The sequence below is a fragment of the Cheilinus undulatus genome, linkage group 7 (genome assembly GCF_018320785.1).
Source record: "Cheilinus undulatus linkage group 7, ASM1832078v1, whole genome shotgun sequence".
In the NCBI taxonomy this organism is placed as follows: Eukaryota; Metazoa; Chordata; class Actinopteri; order Labriformes; family Labridae; genus Cheilinus; species Cheilinus undulatus.
The window spans coordinates 51,228,661-51,254,378 of record NC_054871.1 but is presented as its reverse complement, the minus strand read 5'-3'; the positions used below and the strand labels follow the sequence as shown (position 1 = coordinate 51,254,378).

General features: G+C 39.1%; 1 protein-coding gene across 1 annotated transcript in view; it reads right to left on the bottom strand.

Annotated features, from left to right (window-relative positions):
- Positions 1-1,314: 1,314 nt before the first annotated feature.
- hook1 (hook microtubule-tethering protein 1) overlaps positions 1,315-25,718 on the bottom strand; it is a 32,720-nt gene continuing 8,316 nt past the window's right edge. Inside the window, exons 7-22 of the mRNA XM_041792349.1 lie at positions 20,696-20,758; positions 20,505-20,588; positions 19,602-19,765; positions 15,469-15,609; positions 15,106-15,307; positions 14,499-14,609; positions 14,332-14,419; positions 10,695-10,761; positions 10,408-10,548; positions 10,214-10,301; positions 8,879-8,910; positions 8,712-8,794; positions 5,011-5,111; positions 4,757-4,858; positions 4,611-4,679; positions 1,315-2,797 (exon numbers count right to left, since the gene is read on the bottom strand). Coding sequence (XP_041648283.1) covers positions 2,645-2,797; positions 4,611-4,679; positions 4,757-4,858; positions 5,011-5,111; positions 8,712-8,794; positions 8,879-8,910; positions 10,214-10,301; positions 10,408-10,548; positions 10,695-10,761; positions 14,332-14,419; positions 14,499-14,609; positions 15,106-15,307; positions 15,469-15,609; positions 19,602-19,765; positions 20,505-20,588; positions 20,696-20,758 — 1,689 coding nt within the window. The 3' untranslated portion in view covers positions 1,315-2,644. The remainder of the gene's footprint in view (positions 2,798-4,610; positions 4,680-4,756; positions 4,859-5,010; positions 5,112-8,711; positions 8,795-8,878; positions 8,911-10,213; positions 10,302-10,407; positions 10,549-10,694; positions 10,762-14,331; positions 14,420-14,498; positions 14,610-15,105; positions 15,308-15,468; positions 15,610-19,601; positions 19,766-20,504; positions 20,589-20,695; positions 20,759-25,718) is intronic.

Here is a 25,718-nt window from a genome sequence, read left to right as displayed (position 1 = left end):
AGACGCTGTGGATGTTACAGACAAATCAGAAAGTTCTCCGTTTACTCTCACCCTCTGAGTCCTGAACATAAGAAAATCCAAAATCCAACCAGCACTCCTAATATTAAGGCCGAACTGGTCAGTAAGTTTCCTGACAAGCAGATGACGCTGTTGCTGGCGCAAACAGTCCAAACAGGTAGTGCTCCGGACCACCAGGGTCCACCACTACACTACAGCCTGCTTCAGGAGACTCTGGAGGGGAAAAATCCTCCACCTTTAAAGATCGCTCAGCAGCAAAGCTGCAGGACTCTGTGTCAGTTTCTGGCAAGGGAACGTCACTATCACTCCTGCCTCATCTAGACAAAAACCTCGTCCTTTTCCTCTCCCTCCTCTACGTACCAAACCTGCATTTTTTATGCATTTTTCAAAGTCTGAAGTGGGCGGAGTCAGCTCTGAGCTGGGGGTTTACTTACACTTTAATCGCAATGGGACTAACCTGGCTAATAAAGGTAAAATAAAATCTAACACTTTTAAAAGCTTCCATTTTTGCTAGATTAAATCAACTTTAATTCTTTTTAAGACCATACAAACACCCTGTTGACCCCATCACATTATTGCAGCACCCCACTGTGTTCACTGGTCTAAAACCAGCCGCTCTGACGTAAATAAAAACTCTTGTGTTGCTGCTGAAAACTGCATGCTCTCTAACTTGGGCTGAATGCTTTCATCGTTTCATACAAAGTCAGGTAATGTAGGCACAAAGAGGTAGGAGGAGACAGAAGCTGACACTTTTTAAGTTATGTGTATTTATTAGTGCTGAATGATTTGGGAACAAGATTTAATTGTGTTTTTTTCCCCAAGATATTGTGATTTAATATGTGATTATTTCCTAAGTTCCTTATTCTCAAACAGGCAATTTATATATAAAAAAACACAAAATTTGGTAGATCTGACTAGGGCTGAACAACTTAAGAAAAATGTAATTGTGTTTATTTTTAATCATTGCAAATTATAATACAAAAAATGGCACTTGACTGTTTGCATGATGTGTAGAGCATAACATACCAGTAAAAACTGGTATTTTGAAGCAGCCCAGGTGGAGGTTTTTCAAAATTGCAGGAAATTGGAAGACATATTGCAATTTAATCTCAATTCTGATTGATTGCCCAGCCATAGTATTTATCATGTTTCATGTCGTCACAGTACTGAACAAATGTATTTCAGATTTTTCTGACAGGCTAAATTTCAAGTTTTTAAGAGTGAAGGCCTCAGAAATAATGACGATGACAAAGACATTTTTAGAAAAAGAATTTATTCATTCACAAAAATCCAAGGAAGTTACATTTTTTTTTATCTTTTTAAATTCTAAAAAGCATCTTCATTTGTTTATTTAATTTATATCCAAACACAAGCTCACTCAGTTTCTGCTACATTCAAACTTCTTATTTTCACACAAAAGCATTTTCATCTACGAGAATCATCGACAGAAAACAAACGTCGGCTGTTCTATCATAGTCGGTGAAACTTTGGACTCCAGTCGTAGTTAAAACACATCAGAAAGACAAAACTAGAGTTTAAGCTTCAAAGTTACAACATGAACAAACTGGTTCAGAAGCTGGTGCTGATCCTGTTTACATTAATCAGACTATACAAAAAGCTGCAGTCGAATTTAATCAAATAAATACAGTCAATAAGGAACTATTGTTGCTTTTTGTGGATTAAGGTTGTTAGAATTTTTAATACATTTCTACATGACATGATTTTAAACTAAACAATCTGTTATTTTAACGCTCGATAATATAAAAAGGTACCAACGCCTTAAAAAACTACATCTATTTCAAAAGACATTTGTTGGGGTGGAGGAATCCATCAAAAATAGCCAATGAGCACCTGTACGCGGTCCAAGCTGCACAAAAACATCAGCAATGTCAGGAGGAGTCAAAGTGCTCACTTGCTATTTTTTAATGCTTCTCCTTCCAACAGTAGTCAGGGCTGGAGGTGTTTTCTTTTAAGGTTATCCAGGCTGTTCTTATTAACTCAATATCTCTCTGAATCAAGGATGAGCAGGCTGGATTATGGAGGTCAAAGGTCATTTAGCCTCTTATTTATCCCTGGATGCAATATCATTAAGGAATTTATTAAACTTAGCACAAATGTCCACTCAGATGTGGTATCCAAAAGGCAGCAATGTCTCTTTACTCTTACTTCTGTCTCATTGAAGTATAAAATTAGTTAACCCTTGTTAATGGTCATATCTGTTGAAATGCGGATATCTTGAGCTTATTCAGGACTTTCACAGCTTTTTCAATAAAAATCTGTGACTGATGTTTGTGTTTTAAAGCTGCCGGTGTCCAGCACCAAATATAAAAATCTATTTGAATCAAATCTGCAGCTCGATTCATCGTCTGCCGATTATAAACCTCACATTTTTAACCCTGCATAGAATAAAGGTCCGGTTCTTCACATCAACAATCATCTTAGTTTACATCTTATATAATGGTTTAAAAATCACATTTTTAAATATTACAGGCTCCGATTCTGAATAGAATTATTCTACATTCATTTACGTTTCTGACTTAGCCTGAAGTGCCAGAGAGCGCCCCCTCATGGCTGAGAGCAGGAGTCTTTAAGGTCACTTGAGTGCTCACTTTAATAGGGTAGGGGGTTACTTGGAGGTGGGCACGCTGATGGAGAGCGCCCTGCGGGGGGCGTTAGAGACCTGCCGCTGCTGAGACAAGAAAGACGGTCCGGGTGTCATCGCAGACGCCGAGCAGCCGCCAAGACGAGATTCAATCGCCAACTTCTGAAAGTTCAGACTCTGGAAAACAATGTTCATATAAATTTTAAATATCATGATTTAAAACAAAATAAGTGATCAAGTATCAGAGCTAAACCGGGCTGTGAACATTAAACACAACACAGAGAGACGCAACAATACTCAGACTACAATAAAATACTAATCAGTTAATGTCAGGTGTCGTTACCATCGTTAACACACTTAACTTCTGATTTATCTTTAATACATCTTTGTTTTGACTTTAAAATGGTTTGAAAAAGTCTTAAATCTGATTTTTAAAATAACTGAAGCAGCTCTCCCACAACTAAAGTACATTTCCTCTTCTCTCTTCCTCATTTTGTGATCAGATCTTATCTCAGTCACCATGAGACTTCAGCTATGTGTGGAGTCAGGGCCTATGTTTACAGCACTCACAACCTCATATCAAAGTGTTCCTTAACACCATTATTGTTGCTAAGCTACAGCAGCTGACTTCTGCTTCCTTTGGTAGAATAAAGCCCTGGCAGAATACACCGCATTCCAAATTATTACGCTAACTGGATTTTAGTGTCATTAACATTCAATTTTTTGGTTTTTGGTTAAACTCGTGGATGGTATTGTGCCTCAGAGGTCTTTGGATCACTGAAATCAGTCTCAGACATCTGTGATCATTAGTTTGCCAGGTGAGCCTGATTAAAGGAAAACTGCTTAAGAAGGACGTTCCACATTATTAAGCAGGCCACAGGTTTCAGCAATATGGAAAAGAAAAAGGATCTCTGCTGCTGAAAAGCCTCAAATAGATCAATGCCTTGGACAAGGAATGAAAACATTAGATATTTCAGGAAAACTTAAGTGTGATCAACGTACTGTGAAGAAATTTGTGGCTGATTCAGAGCACAGATGGGTTTGTGCAGATAAAGGCATAATGAGGAAGGTTTCTGCCAGACAAATTCATCAGATTAAGAGAGCAGATGCTAAAATACCATTACAAAGCAGCAAACAGGTATCTGAAGCTGCTGGTGCCCCTGGAGTCCCACCAACCTCAAGGTGTAGGATCCTCCAGAGGCTTGCAGTCGTGTATAAACCTACTATTCCACTATACCACTTTCTTCCATGGTACAAAAATAAGAACAGTGCCTTCTGTAGCAAAATTTTCTTCATGCATGACAATGAACCATCTCATGCTGCAAAGAATCCTTCTGTGTCATTGGCTGCTATGGGCATAAAAGGGGAGAAACTCATGGTGTGGCCCCCATCCTCCCCTGACCTCAACCCTACTGAGAACCTTTGGAGCATCCTCAAGCTAAAGATCTATGAGGGTGGGAGGCAGTTCACATCAAAACAGCAGCTCTGGGAGGATATTCTGACATCCTGCAGAGAAATTCAAGCAGAAACTCTCCAAAAACTCACAAGTTCAATGGATGCAAGAATAGTGAAGGTGATATCAAAGAAGGGTTCCTATGTTAACATGGAACTTGGCCTGTTTAGATGTTTTTGATGGAAATAGCTTTGATTTAAGTAAATACGACCTCCTAATGCTGCAAATTTAAGAAATGACCATTTTCAGTTCTTTACAACCTATAAAATGTTTTAAAACTCTGTCATGCTTAATAATGTGGAACAGTGCATTTTGAGGTTTTTATTTTTGAAAAAATAAAAAGTTATGATTGGGAAGTTTGTTCAATAAAATCTGAATTATGCTCTAATGGCTGATGACTTGAAAATTATACTGACTGTCATTTGCATTGCCTATTTAGGAAAATCAGAGAAAAATATGATTTGCATAATGATTTGGAATACAGTGTAGAGCCCTGTTAGTATAAAACCTTGGTAGTATTAGAAAATATAAAATCACCTTGTTGTACCACGCTGTGACGATCAGCTTCTCCTCGTATTCTCTCAGTCGAGCCTGCTCACACTGACGCTGCAGAAAACAAAGATTTAAAATTCTGAATGTTTACGTCACAAAAAACAGACATTGAACACAAACGGCACATTTACCTCCAGATTCAGAATCTGTTTGTCTCTATCTGCTAACTGGTTCTTCAGAGCCTGGATCTCTGCTGTGGCTGGGTTCAACTTTGGATCCAGCGCCCGGATCACCTGAAACAGGAAGAAATAAAGAAAAAAGCTGTATGAAAAACGGCTGTTACTGAAAACAAATCTAGAAACACAGATACAGTGTTAAAAAAAGATCCAACTGTTGGGGGTAAAATGTTTAAAATTAGAAAATCAAAGAAACTCTTCAGTCTCACGTTTCGAGCTTTCTCCAGGTACATCTTGTATCTCTCCTCCATCGCTCGCATGTCGTCGTCTTTTTTCTTCAGAGCCGCCATCAGCTCATCCAGTTTTAGCGCTAAAACACACAAACACACACTCCAATAAAAACTGGGAGTCAAACTTCAGCCAGGCCACTCAAACAAATAAGGGTTGGCCATCTTTACAGGCCGGGGATTATGAAGGATTACATACTAATTCTCGTGTGTTTTCATTTCAGACAGTGCAGATTTCAATGCTTTCAAATAAGAGTCTGTTTAAACAGAACAGCTTTTTTGACCTGACAGTGTAGACCGTAACATGTGACACTACCCGGCCAATCACTGGGCTGCGAGCAGACCCAGAAAAACTCACCCATGCTACAGGCGGTTTAAACCGGTATGTTCTGTATGATTAATGCAGATCTGAAGCACAGATCTTAAAGCAGTAATCCAGACTCATATCTTATCTGAAAAGACAGGAAATAGAACCTTCACACACATATCTTAACTTTATATTTGAACTGGTTTATTGAATTTTTTTAATGTTGATATGTATTTTATTGTCCTTTTATTCTGTAAACTCTTGTGCCAGTAAAGTTATGCAGTTAAAGTTAAATGTTCACATTTTAGGAACAGTTTACTCAAAGGCCCAACTAGGGACAAGAGTTTTAAATTAGCAATTGCTATAAACTCTCTGTGCAGCACATCAGATTCATGCTCTTGTATGAAACTATTTAAAACTGCATCGTCCCTTTCAGACCACAAAGTTAGGTGTCAAACTCAGGGCCCGGGGGCCAAATCCAGCCTGCAAGATTATCTCATATTTCTGTTCATCATCCTTGATGATTTGAGATTTCCTTGTTAAGTCATAAAATCTGAAAAAGGAGTAAAAATATTAAAATAAGAAGTCAGCCTGCCTGTAAAAAGGCTATTAGGAGACGGTGGTTGTTTCCTGAACCCCCCACAAAACAAGAGTGGATTAAAATTGTAAATGATATTTATGCTATGGAAAGAATTACTTTTTGTTTACATCTACAAAAAGATATTTTTGTTAAACTATGGACCAACTGGGTCAAATATGTCAAACCCATTCAGAGAGACTTTGTGGAGGTGACGATTTAAGGTATCTGTGGCGCTATGCAATCTTGATAAACTACAACTGTGTTTTTCTTTTACTTCCCACCAGACTATTTATGGTGTATTTTTGGTTGATCTTATGTACACACTGTACCTCGCCCAAGTTGCACTTAGTTCCTTATATTTAAACAAGAAAAATAAAAGACTGAATAGCAGAGGAAACTCAGTTACTCCAGCATGTATGTGTTGTGCTCTGATGTCTGCCTTTCAAAACTGAAAAATAAAGAATTAAAAAAAAAAAAAAAGAAATTAATTTGTGTTTTAATCTCATATTTTTTAATTATACATCTCACAATTAGGGGGTCACACTTAGGATTTTGACTTTTATTTAATACTTTGAGCATTTCAACTCATTATTTTGACTTCTCTTATAATATTTTGAGCTTTGAGATTCATAATTCTGATTTTTAAGTCATATTTTGACTTTTAACTAATTATTTTGTATTTTACCACATATTTTCAACTCCAAACTTTGACTTCATAATTCCATAGTTTGACCTTTAAGTCCCACAATTTAAAATTTGAATCATATTTTGACTTTCATTATTATATATATATTTTATTGCATATTTTGACCTTTTAAACTCGTGATTTTGACTTTATTTCTGATATATTTGCCTTTAAAAACATTATTTTCAATTTCATGTTTTGACCTCTTTAAACTAATAAATTTACTTTTCTCAGATTGTGAGCTTTTAAACTTATCTTTTAAACTTTCTAAATGTCACATTTGTTCGTCTGCGCTAAGTTTTTATTTAATATTTTATTACTGGTGAAATGAGGTGAACAGTTTCTGGTTAAATATTGACCCTGTTAGGCCCTCAGGTTAGACCTGAATCCAGAATCCAGCCCCTGCTGGGATTGAGTTTGACAGCCCTGCTTTCGAACATTCAAAATCTGTTTACCGTCACTGTTAAAGCTTTAAAATGTTTATAGGACAGATTGAACATCATTGTTCTTACTGGAAGAGAAAGTACGAGAGTAAGAAAAAGAGACAGAAGTAGCTGTTAACAGGTTTAATTTTCCTTTATCAAAAGCTTTTTTGTTTCAAACCCGCTACTAGCCTACTTGAAAATAAATGAATATTTAGTGTCTTATTCTATTTCCATCATCTTATTATTTAGTTATGCTATCCACCTTATTCCTGGGGCCTCTACTGTAAATCGGAATATGGGCGAAACTTCCGGTGCTAAAGTGGAAGTACATTTAATACGTGTATTCTAGTGCAGCAGCTAACAATAGCGGCTAACTACGAATGACAGTTGTTTTGACAGAATGATGTCTAAATTCTTTAGGGTAATGTTGTCACTTTATACTCTCTAGTACAGGGCGGAGAAATAATAATAATATAATCCCGTTCCCCCGTTTGACGAAGTTTACATATTTTAATGTCCAAATGCTCTAATAATTACGTTTAGCATCTCGTTTCTATGCAAAGTCCCATTCAGCTAACCTTGCAAAGCAGATGGATTCGCCTGTTTCCTGGTGAATCCATCTTGCAAAGCTCCCGTCTGAACCGTTTGGGCCCGGTTAGAAAATGACAGGACCAATCAGCGACGAGGGGCAGTACTTCCAGGTGTGGCAGAGTCGTGATGTAAGCAAGCAGCAACAAGAGGCCGGTGCCGTCATGGCGTAAGACATTAGCATGGATGCCGCTATAGCGTCAGTTTTATTGGAACTTGATGAAATTTCTTCGTTAAAAGAAGAACAAAGAACAGCAGTGAGTTGTTTTCTTTTCAAAAACGCCAAAAGACGTGTACTGACATGTCTACAGCTGCCATCGTTCGCGTTACGCAGTTCTCTATGGAGTTTATTCCTTGTAGCTGCGCACCTCGGTAGCGGTGATGACGTCACGTGTTTCGTTGCTCTGATTGGCCCGTTAAGATGTGACAGATAGAACGTTCATCCAATCACACTCCGAGTTTTTTTCAAAGGCTCTGCCTTTTCCCAAACGTTGTATATCGAAGGTTTTCCAGATGGATGTGTGAAACAAATCCATCTGGTGTGTCAGGTTACTATTCAGCTAGAAAGGACTGGAGGTTCCACCCATATTCCACGCAAAGAACCATGGGGTCTCGGAATAAGGTGGATAGTTGGTGGCTGTGGCTGTTGCCCCGCAATCAGAAGGTTGTGGGTTAGTTCGTTCTCCTCATGTCCTTGGGCAGGACACTTAGCCCAAATTTGCACCCACTGCTTCATTGGTGGCGTGCAAATAGGCATGGATGCCTTTGAATGTGATTACCTAATACTGATGGCCAATTTTCCATAGACTCATGTTGACAGCTCTTTGCCAAAGCTGCACTGGGGTTGGAAAGGACTAGAAGGAGGGGCAGGGTGGAGAAATACAGGAAGAGGAGAGGGACAGCAGAAACTAAATGCCAAATGAAAGAAATTCATGGCAGTCATGACCATGAACTTATCTCCCATTTTGTAGGAAACTGATGAATTTATGATGACGGTTAGAACATGTAAAGTAGCAGTAACAGCTACGATTAATAGAAAACAGAACAATGCAGCATTAGCTTTAGCAGCTAGGATGATGATGTGTGTTAGAGACTCACAGGTCTGTGTGTTGTCAGGCTGAAGGTCCTCCAGCAGCTCTTTCTTCTTCATGATTTCATCTTGAGCCTCGTTCAGCTGCACCCTGAAGAAGAAGGAGAAGTTACTTTACCCCCCTTAGTTGACAAATACAAAATTATTTTTGTATTTTGACAAAATCTAAACTCACATGTGTGCATCGAGTTTCCGCTTCAAGTTAGACTGGAAAATAAACATTTTAAATGTTTTTAGGTTAGAGAGAAGTTTTTAAAAGTGACTAAAAGTCGATTATATTTAAATATCCCAGCACATATGCTGACCTCCTTTCAATTAAAAATACCATTACATAATATGTATCATAACTTAACCCATTAAGACCAAAAACTACCTAAATAAATGCCTCTAAACTCTAAGTTTTGTTTGAAGATAGAGGGTTTTCTGAGAACCTGCACGGATTTTTAAAAGGGACATATTACGCAAAAATCCTTTTTTCAGGCTTCTCTAACAAAAATATGCACCCTTGGCCTATCCACAATCCCCTCAAGTACCAGAAAAATCCATTCCTTCCTTCCCTCTCTTTTCCAGCTTTCAGAAATTGTGTGCTGAAAAAAGCCATTCTCAGATTTTCCTTGTCATGATGTCATGTGGGGAGTCAGCCCCGCCCCCAGGTTTGATTGGCCCTCTCCTCTTGGAAGAAAGTTCCACCCTCCTCTCCTGATACACATCTCAGCTGCCAGATGAGAAGAGGATCAGGAGAGCCACATCCATATCCTGAGAGGGGTGTGGTCAGGGGAGGAGTCAGACAGCTCATTAACATTTAAAGCCACAGACACAGAAACAGCTTATTCTGAGCAGGGCTGAAACAGAGGGGTTTTTAGACATGCCAAAAAAAAAAATTCTAGAGTGTTTTTTTCAAGAACAAACTTCACAGGCATGTTTTGGGGACCTCTGAGACTGATATAAACTTGTCTTAAAAGCGTAAAGTATGTCCCCTTTAACGTTCACTAAAATCTCTTTTACTCAGCTCTTCTAACAGAAACCACACAGATAGCTTGGTTTTCACTGTAAATCACTGCTTTTGACCTGAAATTAATGAACATTTTTCAAAATCAAAGTCATCAGCATCTTCCTCTTCAAACATGCTCCTGGTGCTCTTATCCTCAGCTAGCCAGTCTACACTCAAATCATGATAAAGGTCCAAATTTAGTTTTTCCTGTTTAATCTATTGCTGTCATCCTCATATAAAATACTGCAGTAGTCAGCCTCCATGCCACTCTACTTGCTCACTGTTCCACTTTAAAATCCACTAACTTCTTCCTGTAGAGACTAAACGGGGTTAAAGCCAAAATGTTTTCATCCCTTCTGCCTTCCACATTTGTAAATAAGCAAATCCCATTGCAGTTCTTTAGGAATTTATCTCTTAGGATTATTCACAGTTTGCAGATGTTGCATCAGGTCTAAATGGGTTAAGTTGACAGAATTTTGTATTATATTACATAGTATTGTGATTTAATACGATACTCACATCGTCAGGTTTCGCTGCCTGACTCTGCAGCGCTTTCTGAAGATCTTCCACCTGCTGCTGCAACTCAGTGATCCGCTCTCGACTCAGCCTGCAGTTTTATCACCATGGAGACACACATCACATTACATCATACATAATCACAAAGCCAGCATGATAAAGAGCAGGTAAACACCTGGATGATGATCTGAGGTCACCTGTTCTCTGTGTCGAGCTTGCTGCGGCTCTTATGAGCCTCCTCCAGGTCGGCCTGCAGGGCAGCGATCTTCTCCCGCTCATACTCCTCCTGCTGCACACGTAACATCTTGTTCTCGTGCTGCAGACGCATGAACTTTTCTCTGAACAGTCCACAGATACATGTGGTTACACTCACAAAATACTCAAGCATCTTCACTACGTATGAAATAATGTTCCCAAAAACTACTACACTGATAATTTATCTATACTGACAGAGGTAGATTATCTCTACCTGTTCCAAGCTTACCTGTACTCTACTGGCATTAACTCAGCTGCCAGGTTTTCATGGCTGGGGCTGCTGGCAGGAAGCATTTCTACAAGAAAGTTAGACATGAGAATTTAGGTTTAGGATTGTAGTACTGGTTAAAATAAGAGGATTGAAGTTATGGTTAGGAGAGGGTTATGGACAGGGAGAGCAAGGTTTTTTTAATTCTATTTTATTGGTGAGCAATAAGACAGCTAAGTGATATTCAAGTAGTACATGAGGGACAGTGAGAGATGAAGAGGGAGAGGAAAAGTAAAAAAGTATATCTATTAATAAGTATTCATAATATTGAAATATAATAATACACAAATGTATATATAATAACATTAAAACAAATAAGAAAAAAAGGGAGAGCAAGGTTAACGTCTCACTGGTTTGTTTTTGTCAAAATTAAATCTTTTTCACTTGCAAACTTTTTGTTTAATTTGTGAAATCTGTCAATGAAACCCTGGTGTGGACTAAACTACTGCACTGAGACTGCTTGACAAGGTGGGGCTATCCACACTCAGAGGAACTGGACATTGTGGAAGAACTAGGGCTGTCAAGGTTAACACTTTAATATCGCGTTAACTCAAAATAATTTTAACATCGCTAATTTTTTGTCGCACGATTAACGCATGCGCGTTCTGTATGACCCTCGACCCATCCCATAGTTTGCCAGACCAGGAAGTGGCGCCGTCGTGATGCGGTACAAGCGAGCAGAAATGGATAAAGGACAGAGACTTCTGAATGACAGGTTCAGCTTTCAGATCATGTCAGATAAGACTGAAGTTATTTTCTCCTACTGTCGACATGAACGGAGTTACAGGAAGTTCGTAGAGTCTTATATAGCCTGCACCACTCGCTGGCCATGCACACCGCTAATGCAGAGAGCCGCCCCCCTCGCCATGCTGGATTTGTTTACAATGGAGACACTCAGACAACTCTGCAGGGATGGACTGGCTATCTGGCATACCGAGCATCTCCCGGTGTGCTGACACACTTTTGGGCCAGTATGATTTATCCATTTATTTAGGCTATTACATCTGCCATGAACCGGCACCACAGCTGCGCTACTGACTGTTGACTGGTCCGATCACGTCTCCTAAAGGTCCGTTCACCCCTCCCCGCTCTCATCCCCATGCAGCTCCTGCTTGGAAGTGAAAGTATTCGGAAAAAAAACGAAACTTACTAAAACGATCGACTGGAACTGTAAATAAATGCCAAATTTAAACAACGGTCAATCAAGATGCTTCAAAACTGTCAAAGACTCTGCAGTCCCTATAGGAGATTGTCTGATGCTGGTGAATGTACAGCTGCATCATGAGGAGGAGGAGGAGACAGAGCAGCAGAGGCTGGTGTGTGACAGGAGAGCAGAGGTTAGTGAATGAGCTCTGTAGAGTATCAGAATATAAGCTGAAAGCATTATTAGACTGTGGGTCTCCTTTATTTAGGAAGAAAAAATGGTTTTAGATTAAATCTGTAGCTCTTCTATGATCTGAAGAATGAAGAGATGGTTAAGTCCTCTTAGTACACCTTAAAAGTTCTCCACTGAGACTTCTTTTACTTTGTGTGTTCATGAGTTTTGAAAAGAGGCTTCACATGTGTGTTTATTGACATCATTCCAGTAAATCTACTGGACTGATGACAGTCAGACAGTAAGAATATTCTTACTGTCAGCATTCATTTTACATTTGGACTACATTTTTTAGTTTGAAAGTAAAAATATGATAAATAATAGCAGACATTTTTTAAGTAATTACTTGCTTTTTCTCTTGAGCAGGGCAGATGTGTCCACCTTACTCACATCAGGACAGTGAAACACCATTAGATGTGACTGTGCCTTACTGCTGAGCTCTCAGCAGAGACTTGACTTCTTTATGTCCATGTGTGATGATCAGATCTGTTGTTTGGTGTTCAGCTGCTGAGAACAGAGGAGTTAACTTCTAGAAGTCTAAAGTTTGACTCTACATGGTGGTATTATTCAGTAATGTTACATTAAGGTCAGTATCTCCATCTGTTGTGGCTTGAGTTTACCATGTTATGCTCTCAGCATATTTTTGCAGCGTTCAGTATCTTTGAGCTCAGACTAGAGAATTTTCTGGACTTTATCTGTTGTTATTTTGGGTTGTTGACATGAACAAACATTTGCATAAGGAAAGCATTTTTGTCCACTTGTGTTGATAAGGGTATTTAAATCTTGAGAAATAGTACTGTATGGTATTTAGAACAGACAAAAAAATTGCAATTAATTTGTGATTAATCGCGAGTTAACTATGGAATTTGTGAGATTAATCGCGATTAAAAATTTTAATCTATTGACAGCCCTAGGAAGAACCACTTAATGTGGAGAAATATAACCGTTTACCTATGGAGCCATCACCGGTGCTGTGTTTTACATGTCTGGAGTATTATTACCATAACCCTGTCAAAGTTTGTCCGATTTAAAAAATTTAAACAATTCTAATGCTGACAGAGAGCTGAGAATCTGTGCTTTCCGGCAATATATGATGTGTGGTATATATATTATGGTAATGTCGAACGGCACCGCAAAAACGGCAGCTTTGGCAGAAGACAAGTGAGAAAGGAGAGTGAAGGAAGAGAGTAAAAGAAGAGTGAGTGAGAGTGGTGTTTTGTTTTCAAAAAATAGCGTTAGGTAGTGACATTTGTGTGTGTCTGTGTTTTATTACACACATTTATGTCAGGAAGACCATCAAGAACGGTAAAACAGCCGCTACGGTTCATAGAGGAGGAAAGTAATTTGGAGGATGCATCTTCTGAACTGAGGTATGTGAAGTGCATATATAGTTCTCTTTTGCACACCCAGAGTCCTAGACTCAAAAAATGACTGGTGATTGTTCTAAACATGTATAGGTTCACATTTCAAATGTCAAATCAAAACTTCATGGGGAAAACAAAATTTCTTCTCGTAAAAGCTATGAAAAACAAATCCATTTTTCTTGTTTTTCTTCTTTTAAACTGCTGACAATTCCATATAATGTGCAATAATCATTAACCAGATGTTGAAAAGTCAAGTTCAAGTACTCCAGGGAAAAGGGACCAAAGCTCTCAGACTTAGGGCATTTCCCAATTGTTTTACAGCCATAATCACAAAATATGTCCAAATCGCCATTTTTAGCCTCAGTAGGTAAAGGATTAAACATGTTTAACACAAAAATATTAAAGCTGGAGAAATGGACTGACTTCAAATCCCTTAAAAAACTTGAAGAGAATGGACAACTAGAATAGAGGCTAAATGGACAACAGCTTACTGACACCAGGCTTTGTATTCTATGTTTTGTCATCACTGCAAGAAAAGCAAATAAAATAAATGTTTTTAAAAAAGGAATAAAAGGCGGATCAATGATGGCCTGGATGTGGCCTGAGCCCAGGAAGCACAGCTCAAGGTAAAATCAGGTGAGCCTTCTATCCTCTAGATTCTCAACGGCCACAACAGAGCATTTTGACTGCACATCACATCTTTCGGTTCACCTCCTAATGTCTACGTATGAACACAGACCACACTTTGAGTAATTATGCAACAATGGAGCAACCTGGTCAGTGATTTAGACCAGTGCAAAAAAAAAAAAAGAAAAACATAGGTGTGAAATTCCCCAAGACTCAAAGGTCAGTGAGATACCTGCTTTGGAGAGCTGGTGCTGTTGAACCTGAGTGCATCGAAGCTCCTCGTTGATCTCCTTCAGGGAGTCTCTCTCGACGATGATCCTCTACAGGGGAGGGACACGAGTTGGTAAATTGAAGAATAATATATATTAAAACAGAAAAACAGATAAAAAGCCCTTTCACCTCTTTCTCCTTCATCACTGTCTCATGTTTTTCTTCCAGCTTCTTCATCTCAAAGGCAAGATTATCTGCTCTCCTTGTCTCCTCAGACAACTTTTTGTGCAGCTCCTGGACCTGATGGACATAAAGCAGATTATACTATGAGTATTATTTATCATTAATGCAGTTTATACATCTATTAAATATAACCAATGTAGCCTATCTATGTGCAGTTCCTTTTGTCCAGAGCTTCTGCTGTCTTTGTCATACTAACATGTGGCTACCAAGCTTAAGGCAAGAAGGTTTGACCTTACATGCTGCAGCTTCTCTGTATCTTAACCACATTGGTCTGCCTGGTCAAACACATCCTTTCCATTTCAGAATAAACTTAATAACAAAGAAACGGAAAAAGGTCTTCTGTTTACTCCAAATGACTCAGAAGCAAGGTAGCTTACAGTCTTGCAGTCGTCCTGCACACCTGTCCACCTGAGCTAATCAAGACAGCAACACCTCCTCTTCTCATCAGCCACTGGCTGTGACAACAGGAAGACCCGCCCCCTTCCCAGCTTTGACATACATCCAACAAGGGATGGTGTTGTAACAAATGGGACTGACAAATCTGAAAACACACCTGTCTCTTGTAGGTTTCCAGCTGAGCACGGGCCGCGTTTGCTTTCCGTAGTTCCTCCTCCAGACTAACAGTGTTCTGCATGTAGGTCATGTTGTTCTCCTCCAGCAGCTTCATCTGCCTCTTTAAGTCACCCAGGTTTTCCAGTTTACGCTTGTATGTTTCCACTGAAGCCTCCAGTATCACCACGCGGTCAGAACAGTTCCTACATGGAGACAAAATAATCAAGGACAGAATAAATCAATCAGCTCATGCTCTGACCCCTGATCCCATGAGCGATAGAATTCCTGACGTCTCTGTAAGCAGCAAAATAAACCAGACCATCTCTTTTTTAAGTTTATTAAAATCACATCTCTTTCTACAGACCTCAGAACATCCAGTTCATCTTTCAGAGCTCGAGATTCTTCAGCGAGGCTGGTCAGCTCGTCGTTTCTGTGCTGGACCTCGATCAGCTGCTTCTCAAGATCCTCACAGTGAATACGGTAGTCGTCTTTAGCTGCCTCCAGCCTGCAGGAGTAAACAGACCAGTTCAGATTGGCTTAATCCCAGAGTTGCAATCCAGTGGCACTGTTTTAAAATGATGCGAGCTGTCACAGCTCAGTCACCAACAGCTGGATTTAGAACATAAGGCAAATCATGAGCTCCAGCAGCCAATCTAAAAATTCAGAGCCCAGAGAAAATATCATGCCAGTTACAAAGCTTCAACTGTTAGCTGTATGCTATAGCAGTATTTTAAAATGGAGCTTTGCTCTCAATAACCAGAATAAAACAGAAAATAAAAACCACCGCACATGCCTCGCAGCTCTGCAATGTGAGAAAGAGCAGTTTGTTAATCTTGTTTCGGTAACACTTAAGGTCAGACTCATAAAGACAAAGCAGACCTAACCCTTCACCTCCAAGTGTAGAAAGTCCTGATTTTGTTAAATAGGGAGTTTGGTGAAGTGCTAGGGCTACATGGCTCTTTGAACTGTGATTTTCCAGAGGTGTATCCCAAATTGAGTGTTATCGGAATCCTCCTGGAAAATCCGTGGGTAGATTTGAAATCATGATGACAATCTATAATCATTATCATTATTATTCAATTTAGTTTTAAAGAATTATGGACACTTAATCTCTAACAAAAATTTAAAAAATCACTCAAAGGAAATATCTGGCAACATGGTTGATTCTAGTGTAGATAACTGCTGAAGACGTATCAAGAACTCGAAGGGTCGTCCCATTTCTCAGGGAAAGATTTCTCCACTCCCCCTTGCACCCTTTTAAAATGTAAAGGGGAAGCCAAATTTAAGGGGTAGCGGGTCAGAAATAGGGCTGAATAATTTGCAAAAATAATCTAATAGCGATTTTTTTCCCAAATATTGTGACTGCGATTTAATATGCGATTATTCTTGTGCTAATTTTATGTATTTCTCAACAAATTCAAACAATAAATAATTCCATAAATAAGACCATGTGTATTGAAAACAATAAAATTATTTCCAAAACAATTAATCCATAGTAGCATGAATCTGAATATGGGGGTGCAACGAGCTTTAAGCTATAAAGGAGGCAGTTGGGGTGGAGGAGGTGAGGCTGGCTACCAGCTGATCACAGCTGAGGTATGACTTTTGTGAAGTAACGCTATGCTTCATCAGTTAGAATGAGCTAACCATTTTTGCTCGTATTGCAAATGTAATGTCATTTTCTTTGTTTAAGGGCAATTTCATTTTTATGTCCCTCATTTTGATTAAGAAAAACATACATAAAACACAAAAAGGAGGATTTTTGTAAACCCTTGTAAAAAAAATTGACACTTGAATGTTTGCAAAATGTGCACAAAATCTCTCAAGTTATAGAAATATTGCAACTTCTTCGATTTGACAATTGCAGCAGGCCATGTTGCAATTTAATCTAATTTGCGATTAATTCCCCAGCCCTAGTCAGAAATGAAAAAAATCAGCTTTTGCAACCAATTGTCCCACTGCATCTTTCTGGTTTTTGCTTTGTTGACAAAAGAAGAAATGCCACCATGACAAGCAATGATCACCATCCTCTCGGGTTTTAACGGTACGTAGAGGTCACAGTTTGATTCATATCTCAGTTTTTAAGTCACAGTTTGGTACAGGTTTGGTTCATCAATCAAAAAGGAATATAAAGTCTCAGATTTATATTTCTAGAGTTCTCTCTAATTATTTTTTTTCAAAATAACATCAACATTTATTCTATTTAGAAATATCAGTGATGGTAAGCACAGCCTCTGGTGAATTACACATGAGGAAAAAAAGGGGAAACAAAAAATAAGCAACACAAAAACAAAAGCAGAAATTAAAAGACTTATGTCTCTTGATTTGAATAAAAAAATTAGTACAACCAAAATTGCAAATTAAAAAAATGTGCATTTAAGAGCAATGTATCATATTTATGATGTATGAATTGTGCTGCACCATTGTTAAAAAGTGGGTGCAGTGGTTACTAGTGCAAAATCCTGACTTGTATATGTCAGAGAAGGACCACTGAAAAGTCTGTGTAAACACAGGATGGGACATTGCAATGGAGTCTAGGCAGAGAGCTTAAATACACAATAGTAGCTGATGTTCTCTTCTTCTATAGGTCATCATCTTTAAAGGCAGAATCAGACTACACAATTTCTTTGGTCATTCATGGCGGCACTATGCGGCTAAAATTTTGCCTCGTCTTGGCTGGCAACCTGGCCCCACTACAAGAAAGATCCTGACAGCACAGTGTATAAAGAACAATTAAGGATTGGATTATGGATAATAATTACTGACGTATCAAGAGGAGGACAACATTGACTGGCTCTCTTCAGAACTCAAGGTATGCATGTGATAACATAAAATAAAAGGTACACATTGGTTTCCTGGAGGGAGAAAAGTAGGGACTCTTTTAAATGATGATAGAAAGATAAGGAGCAGATGCGCTCCTGTTGGTAGGTGTCAGGATCCACGTTATTTACGTCGGGTCAGGGTGTCACACTAGATGAGTATGTGAGAAAAATTCTGACAGAGGAACAAAACCCATCATGCCATGATGCAAAGAAATTCAAGAACAAATGAGAAACAAAGTGATTGAAATCTATCAGTCTGGAAAAGGTTACAAAGACATTTCCAAGGCCTTGGGACTCCTGTAAACCACGGTCAGAGCCATTATCCCCAAATGGAGAAAACTGGGAACAGTGGTGAACCTTCCCACGAGTGGTTGGCCAACCAAAACGACCACTCATCCAGGAGATCACAAGAGAACCAAGAATGACATCCGAAGACCTGTAGGCCACACTGGCTTCAGTTAAGGTCAGAGTTCATGACTCAACCATAAGAAAGAGACTGGGCAACAATGGCATCATGGGAGAGTTCCAAGGCCAAAACCACTGCTGACCAAAAAGAACACAAAGGCTCGTCTCACATTTGCCAAGAAACATCCTGATGATCCCCAAGACTTTTGGAGAAATATTCTGTGGACTGACCAGACAAAAGTCAAACTTTCTGGAAGGTGTGGGGCCCGTTACATCTGGAGTAAAAATAACAGCATTTGATAAAAAGAACATCATGGCAACAGTCAAACATGGTGGTGGCAGTGTGATGGTCTGGGGCTGCTTTGCTGCTTCAGGACCTGGACCACTTGCTGTGATTGATGGAACCATGAATTCTGCTGTTTACCAGAAAATCCTGAAGGCCAACGTCCGGCCATCAGTTCATGACCTCAAGATCAAGAGCTCTTGGGTTATGCAGCAGGACAAAGACCTGAAACATACCAGCAAGTCCACCTCTGAATGGCCCAGAAAAAGGAAAAAAAAAGAAGAAAAAAGAAAATGAAGGTTTTGGAGTGGCCAAGTCAAAGTCTGGACTTAAATCCAACTGAGATGCTGTGGTGTGGCCTTAAACAGGCAGTTCATGCTGGAAAACCCTCCAATATGGCTGAATTAAAACAATTCTGTGAAGAAGAATGGGACAACATTCCTTCACAGCGATGAGAAAGACTCATCAGCAGTTATCACAAACGCTTGATTTCAGTTATTGCTGCCAAGGGTGGAACAACCAGTTATTAGGTTCAGGGGACGATTACTTTTTCACACAGGGCCAGATAGGTTTGGATTTTTTTACCCCCTTAATAAATAAAATAATCATTTAGAAACTGCATTATGTATTTATTTGGGTTGCCATTGTGAAATATAAAAGCTAGTTTGATGATCCGAAACATTTAAGAGTGATAAATATGCAAAAAAAATCAGGAATCAGAAAGAGGGCAAATACTTTTTCATGGCACTGTATGTCACACTACAAGAGTGTTTGTTGATCCTGATGTACAAAATCGGCGATGATCAGCGATGAGCTGCAGAGGTGAAATCGGGCCAAAATCTGGCTTAATTTGTGTAGTCTGAGCCGGCCTTTAAGGGGAGTAATTTGTTAATGTACTGTTAATGTAAAATGTCAGTGGAGCTGTTGACTGGTCAGACAAGTTGGTTGAAACTACTGCAGTTAATACTGAAGCAGGAGGCGACTCACCTGAAGTTCTCCTCCTGTAGAGACTCCACCTGTTGCTGCAGCTGGCTGTGTTTCCTCCCTGATGGCGTGCTCGGGTCATCAAACGTGTCCAGCTGATTGGCTCGGTCCGTCAGGACGTCGTTCTCAGCCAAAAGGCTGTTCCGTTCCTCCTGAAGAACGGCCACCTGTACAGGTACAGTTTAGTTCAGGAACAGCTGAGTTCAGGTAAGATGAAGGGCAGGATCAGTAATAGTACAGATGAGTAAGCAGATTCATGATGTTAAATATCAGTTTTCTTGCAAAGCAGCAAAGAGACACTGGAGCATCAACAAACAACACAAACAGACATGGGTGAACTGCTGACGTCCAACATTTCTTCTGTAGATGCACTGATTCGCTGCTTGGCCATAGTAAAGCTACTGTGGCCTAGCCTGGCTTTTGATAAGCATGAGACATTCAGATCACTCATCACAGCTGGAGTCACTTTGTTTTGGCTTAGTTTGCACCAAATCTGATGTGTTGGCCTCCTTTTTGAGATTAAGAATGGAAACACTCAATGTGGCTGAGTCTTAGTGATTAATTAACTGTGACATTTTAAACCGTGGTTAAAGGTTGACCAGTTAACCAATGCATGCCTGTTAGCTGTTGTTAGTATGTTAGCTTCTTTGACACTGTTAGCCTCTTTTATAGCCATTTAGCTGCTGTTAAAGCCTGTTAGCTTAGTCGAGGGTTGCAGCTGCTTCACAGGGTTTAGTTTCAGGACGGCCATGTTGGACTCACCTGCCTTCTGCTTGGAGGAGACAAACGATCTGTCGAGAGTTCAACAGGTGATCAGAGTCAGACGGAGTCTGTACAAGCCTAAACAGCAGGACCAGGAGAGTCCAGAGACTCAGTGTGAGAGTGTTTGCATGTCTGTGTGTTCACCTGCATGTCAAGCTCCTCGCAGCGTTGATTTAAAGCTTCCTTTTCTAATATGAGTTCAGAAAGATCCTCCAGAGCTTTTTTCAGCTGCGTAAGAAGGAAAAAATAACTTTGTATATTCAGGAAACACATTAAACAGACTACAAACAGGAAAAAAAAAATCATCATGATAACAAAATTGTACACAAGCTTACCTGCTGCTCCAAATCTCCAGAACGTTCTGCTGTAAATGGACTGACGGACTCTTTACTCATGAGCTGAGGAGGGAAAACATCACAGAATAACGGCATAAATATACTGTAACATAATACTGACTTGTCAGTTTTATCACATCATTTAGTTTTGGAGGAGAAAGAACCTCAAAGCGTGCTCTTTGCTGGTTTGATATTAAAATAATGATTAAATAACAAGGATTGTGCATTTCATTACATAGTCAGGCTTCACCCTGTACAACTGGTCTTGTGAATCCTCAGAGCATGTCTACGCATAAGTACACAAGGATGCCTTTTTTCTCAAGTCTTTTGGTGTTCTGCTGTCTGCATGTTATGGGTTGTTTGCAATCATGTGACCCTAAATCTGGGTTAGGGGTCAATACTTTACACCTCTAAATGGACCTGATCGCTGCAATTATCAGAAAATGTCAACATAGTACGTTGAATATGATCCCTTCACTTTACAATACCTGAATTTTACCACATTCAAACTGATTTGTCCGGTGCAGAGACAATCAATATCAAAATTTACCCAGTCTTGCAAAATTCTAGCATCTAGAACAGTTCAGCAGTTTTTTTTTGTCATTATTTAATCAACATTAAAAAAGCCAAACTAGGGCACACAGATAGCCTAGCACAGGGGTGTCAAAGTCATATTGAGGCCAGATTTGCCTCGATGAGAAGTACTGAGGGCCGGACTATTTAGGCCAGGATTGTGAAAGTCAATCGCTAATTCTGAATTTAGGCCTTACCTAAGACCTTAACAAGGTCAACATTTAAACAGAACCTGTCAACCTCATTTTCACCATTAGTAAAATATGAAAATATATAAATAACACTGATAATAAATCATTCTGAGATGAGAAAAAGTAAAAATGATAAGTTTAAAAGCTCAAAGTCGAGATAAAAAGTCAAACTTATTAGTTCAAAAGGTCAAAACATGGAATTTAAAGGCAAAATATTTTTTTTAAAAGGCAAATAAATGAGATAGTAAGTCAAAATCACAAGTTTAGAAGCTAAAAATATGATTTAGAATTGTGAATCTTGAAGGTCAAAACATGAAAAAGTCAATTTATAAGCCCGGGTTTGAATCGGGCCCATTAGTGGAGGAGATAACCACAACAATTGTCCCCTTTTTGATACAAGCATGAAATTTGGCACAGTGATAGCCAAAGGCATTCCAAAGAAAACTGGATATAGAGGCATCCTGAAGTTTCAACATGGTGCCCATGGCAGCCATTTTTCAAAATGGCCACCAATGATAACTATTTTCTTATCAGGGATGATAATAAAGGATGATGAAGAACAAAAAAAATGAAGAATAATTATTGTGACAGTAGTCATGTGTTACAGACAATGTAATAGAGTGGATGTCGAAGCACAGCCAGGGCACACTAGTGATACCACTGCTGGAAACCCAACATGGGGTTCAGTGTCAGCTAAATACATTAGCCATTAATGTTATTATTTCTGTAGTCAGTATCAATCTACTCCTTTTAGTGATAATTAAGTGGTAGTGTAGTTCAGTTTCCTAAATGCTATCTAATGTTAGTCCCACATCTAGTTGATATTGTGCTTATATAGATGTACAGTCATGGACGAAAGTATTGGCACCCCTGAATTTTTCCAGAAAATACACCATTTCTCCCAGAAGTTGTTGCAATTAACAAATGTTTTTGGTATACACATGTTTATTTCATTTATGTGTATTGTAACAACACAAAAAAGCAGAAGAAAAAAGACAAAATTGACACAATTATTGGCACCCTCAACTTAATATTTGGTTGCACACCCTTGGAAAAAATAACTGAAACCAATGTCTTCCTATAACCATCAACAAGCTACTCAAACCTCTCAACTGGAATTTTGGACCACTCTCCTTTTGCAAACTGCTCCAGGTCTCTCAGATTTGAAGGGTGCTCCTTGCAGCAGCAATTTTGACAACTCTCCATACGTGTTCAATGGGATTTAGATCCGGACTCATTGCTGGCCACTTCAGAACTCTCCAGCTTTGTCTCCAACCATTTATTGGTGCTTTTTGAGGTATGTTTGGGGTCACTGTCCTGCTGGAACACCCATGACCTCTGACACAGACCCAGCTTTCTGACACTAGACCCTACATTGTGGCCCAGAATCTTTTTATAGTGTATACATATCATGATTCCTTGCACATAGTCAAGGCACCCAGTGCCAGAGGCAGCAAAACAACCCCAAAACATCCTTGAACCTCCACCATGTTTTACTGTAGGTACTGTGTTCTTTTCTTTGTAGGCCTCATTCTGTTTTCTGTCAACAGTAGAATGACGTGCTTTTCCAAAAAGCTCTACCTTTGTCTCATCTGTCCACAAAATATTCTCCCAGAAGGATTGAGGCTTACTCAGGTACATTTTTGCAAACTCCAGTCTGGCTTTTTTATGTCTCTTTGTCAGCAGTGGGTTTCTCCTCGGTCTCCTGTCATAGCGTTTCATCTCATTCAGATGACCACGTATGGTCCCAGCTGACATTTTTACACCCTGAGTCTGCAGGACAGCCTGAATTTGTGTGGAAGTTGACTGAGGATGTTTATCCACCATTCCAACTATCCTGCGTTGCATTCTTTTGTCAATTTTTCTCTTCCGTCCACGCCCAGGAAGATCAGCCACAGTGCCATGGGTTATAAACTTCTTGATTATATTACGCACAGTGGACAAAGGAATTTCCAGATCTCTGGAGATGGTCTTGTAACCTTGAGATTGTTCATATTTTTCCACAATTTTGCTTTCTAAGTCCTCAGACAATTCTGGGCTTTTCTTTCTCTTCTCCATGCTTGGTGTGACACACACAGGAACACAACACAAAGATTGAGTCAACTTTTAGACATTCTAACTGGCTTCAGGTGTGATTTCTAGATTGCCAGCACCTGTTACTGCCACAGGTGAGTTTAAATAAGCATCACATGCTTGAAATAAAATGATTTACCCACAGTTTTAAAAGAAGGACAATCATTTTGTCTGGCCTATTTTTGAGTTTTGTGCAAAATTATGTCCATTTTGGCTTTTTTGTGTTGTTCCAATGCACATAAAGGCAATAAACATGTGTATACCAAAAACATTTGTAACTGCAACAACTTCTGGGAGAAATGGTGTATTTTCTGGAAAAATTCCAGGGGTGCCAATACTTTTGTCCATGACTGTAGTTAGATAGCCGCACCTGAATTGACAGGATGCGCCAGCGCAGGAGAGCCGAGCCAAGGGTAACGGGGCTTTACATGACTTCATGTAGTTACTCGGCTGTTGTACAGATCGCACAGGAATTAAGTGGCACTGGATGAACAATCGGGTTAGGTGTAGGTCAGTTTTTACATCTGAACCTAGTTGAATCCCATACCTGAATGTGTGTTTCAACGGCAAGGTGGTTAAAGGATAACCCCTCGGCCTTTACTGTTAGACAATGTGGATAAAATTGTCGAAGAACTTCTAACTTGTGCATCTTGATAAAGACAATCAACTTCTTGGATAGCTAAGACTGTATTATATGTGCCAAGAAGACAAGGCAGAGGCATTGACACTGACAACACACAACACTGATCTGAAACTTAATTCAAGTTGCAAGTTCATATAAAAATTAGTGTAAATTGTACATACTTATTGTACTCTTGTGATCAAAAACATTGATTGGAAACTCAATTCAAGTTTCCAGTTTATGTAAAACTTAGTGTAAAATGTAAATAGTTCTTTCAGTCTTGTAATAAAACACACTGATCTGAAACTTAATTCAAGTTTCAAGTTCATATAAAGGTAGTGTAAATCTGAAAGGGTTCTCTTACTCTTGAGATCAAAAGAATTGATCTGAACTCAGTTCTGAGGTGTCTCTAATTTTCTAATAAACAAAATATAGCAGGTAGGACTTTTGTTCAAACTGCATTAATTTCAGGCTTAAAAACAACAACCTCAAACTAAATTTCCATTCCATCTTTTCAATTTCTATGTAATATGAAATTGCAAAAATAAAACAACCAATTTTTAAGCCACACCCATTTATGATCTAAGCCCCGCCGATTTCTTAACTAACCTCCACCTTCTCCAATGGTATGGTAGACAAATTAAACTATTTAGGTCCTTAATACCAGTAAAAATCCATTCCTGATAAGAAAATTGATAAGAAAACTGTTATCATTGGTGGCCATTTTGAAAAATGGCTGCCATGGGCGCCATGTTGAAAATTCAAGATGCCTCCATATCCACATCTTTTGGGAATGCCTTTGGCTATAACTGTACCAAATTTTATGCTTGTATCACAAAATGAACAATTGTTATGGAATTTCTAGTTAAGCTGCCCCACTATATGGCCCTTTACCGCATGTCACTCCCCACTCTCTCTCCCGTTTCCGACTCTATCCACTGTCCCTCCATTATGGAAAAAAGGCATGGAAAGCAAAAGAAAAATCTAAACAAAAAAAAAAAAAAAAAAAAAAAAAATAGGCCAAACTGGTACCAAATAAAGAGTCATTTGGTAGCCAAACAAAAAGCTTTACTGAGCTAAGCCACAACCAGCAAGGCTGTAGGTTGGCAAAACCTAATGAACCACACCAGACCACTTTGTGGAAACAGACCCTACACTAGTGCTGTGTGACACCTGCTCATCCAGGCTTTAGCCAGGGGCTTTTTATAAATTCCTGCCTGCTGTCTTTCTTTGACAGTGTTTTTTTACTTATTTTTTCCTAAATATTTCACCCCTGTTGGAACACAAAAGTAGTTCTGGAATCAAGGTGTGCAGTTAAAAGCTTGGCATAGTCATAAACAGCTCAAAACAATGACTGCATTTACATGGACTTGAGTATCCCGGTTATGAGTCATATCCTGGTCTTTATCATATTCAGGATACTGAGTTTACATGCGCACAGAGAAACCCAGTTATTATATATCCCTGTATACATGAGAAAAACTAGTGTCCTGGTTTCTGATCACTAAATCATATCTGAACAGATAGTTGTGATTTTATTTTACAGCAACAGACGAGGTAAGTT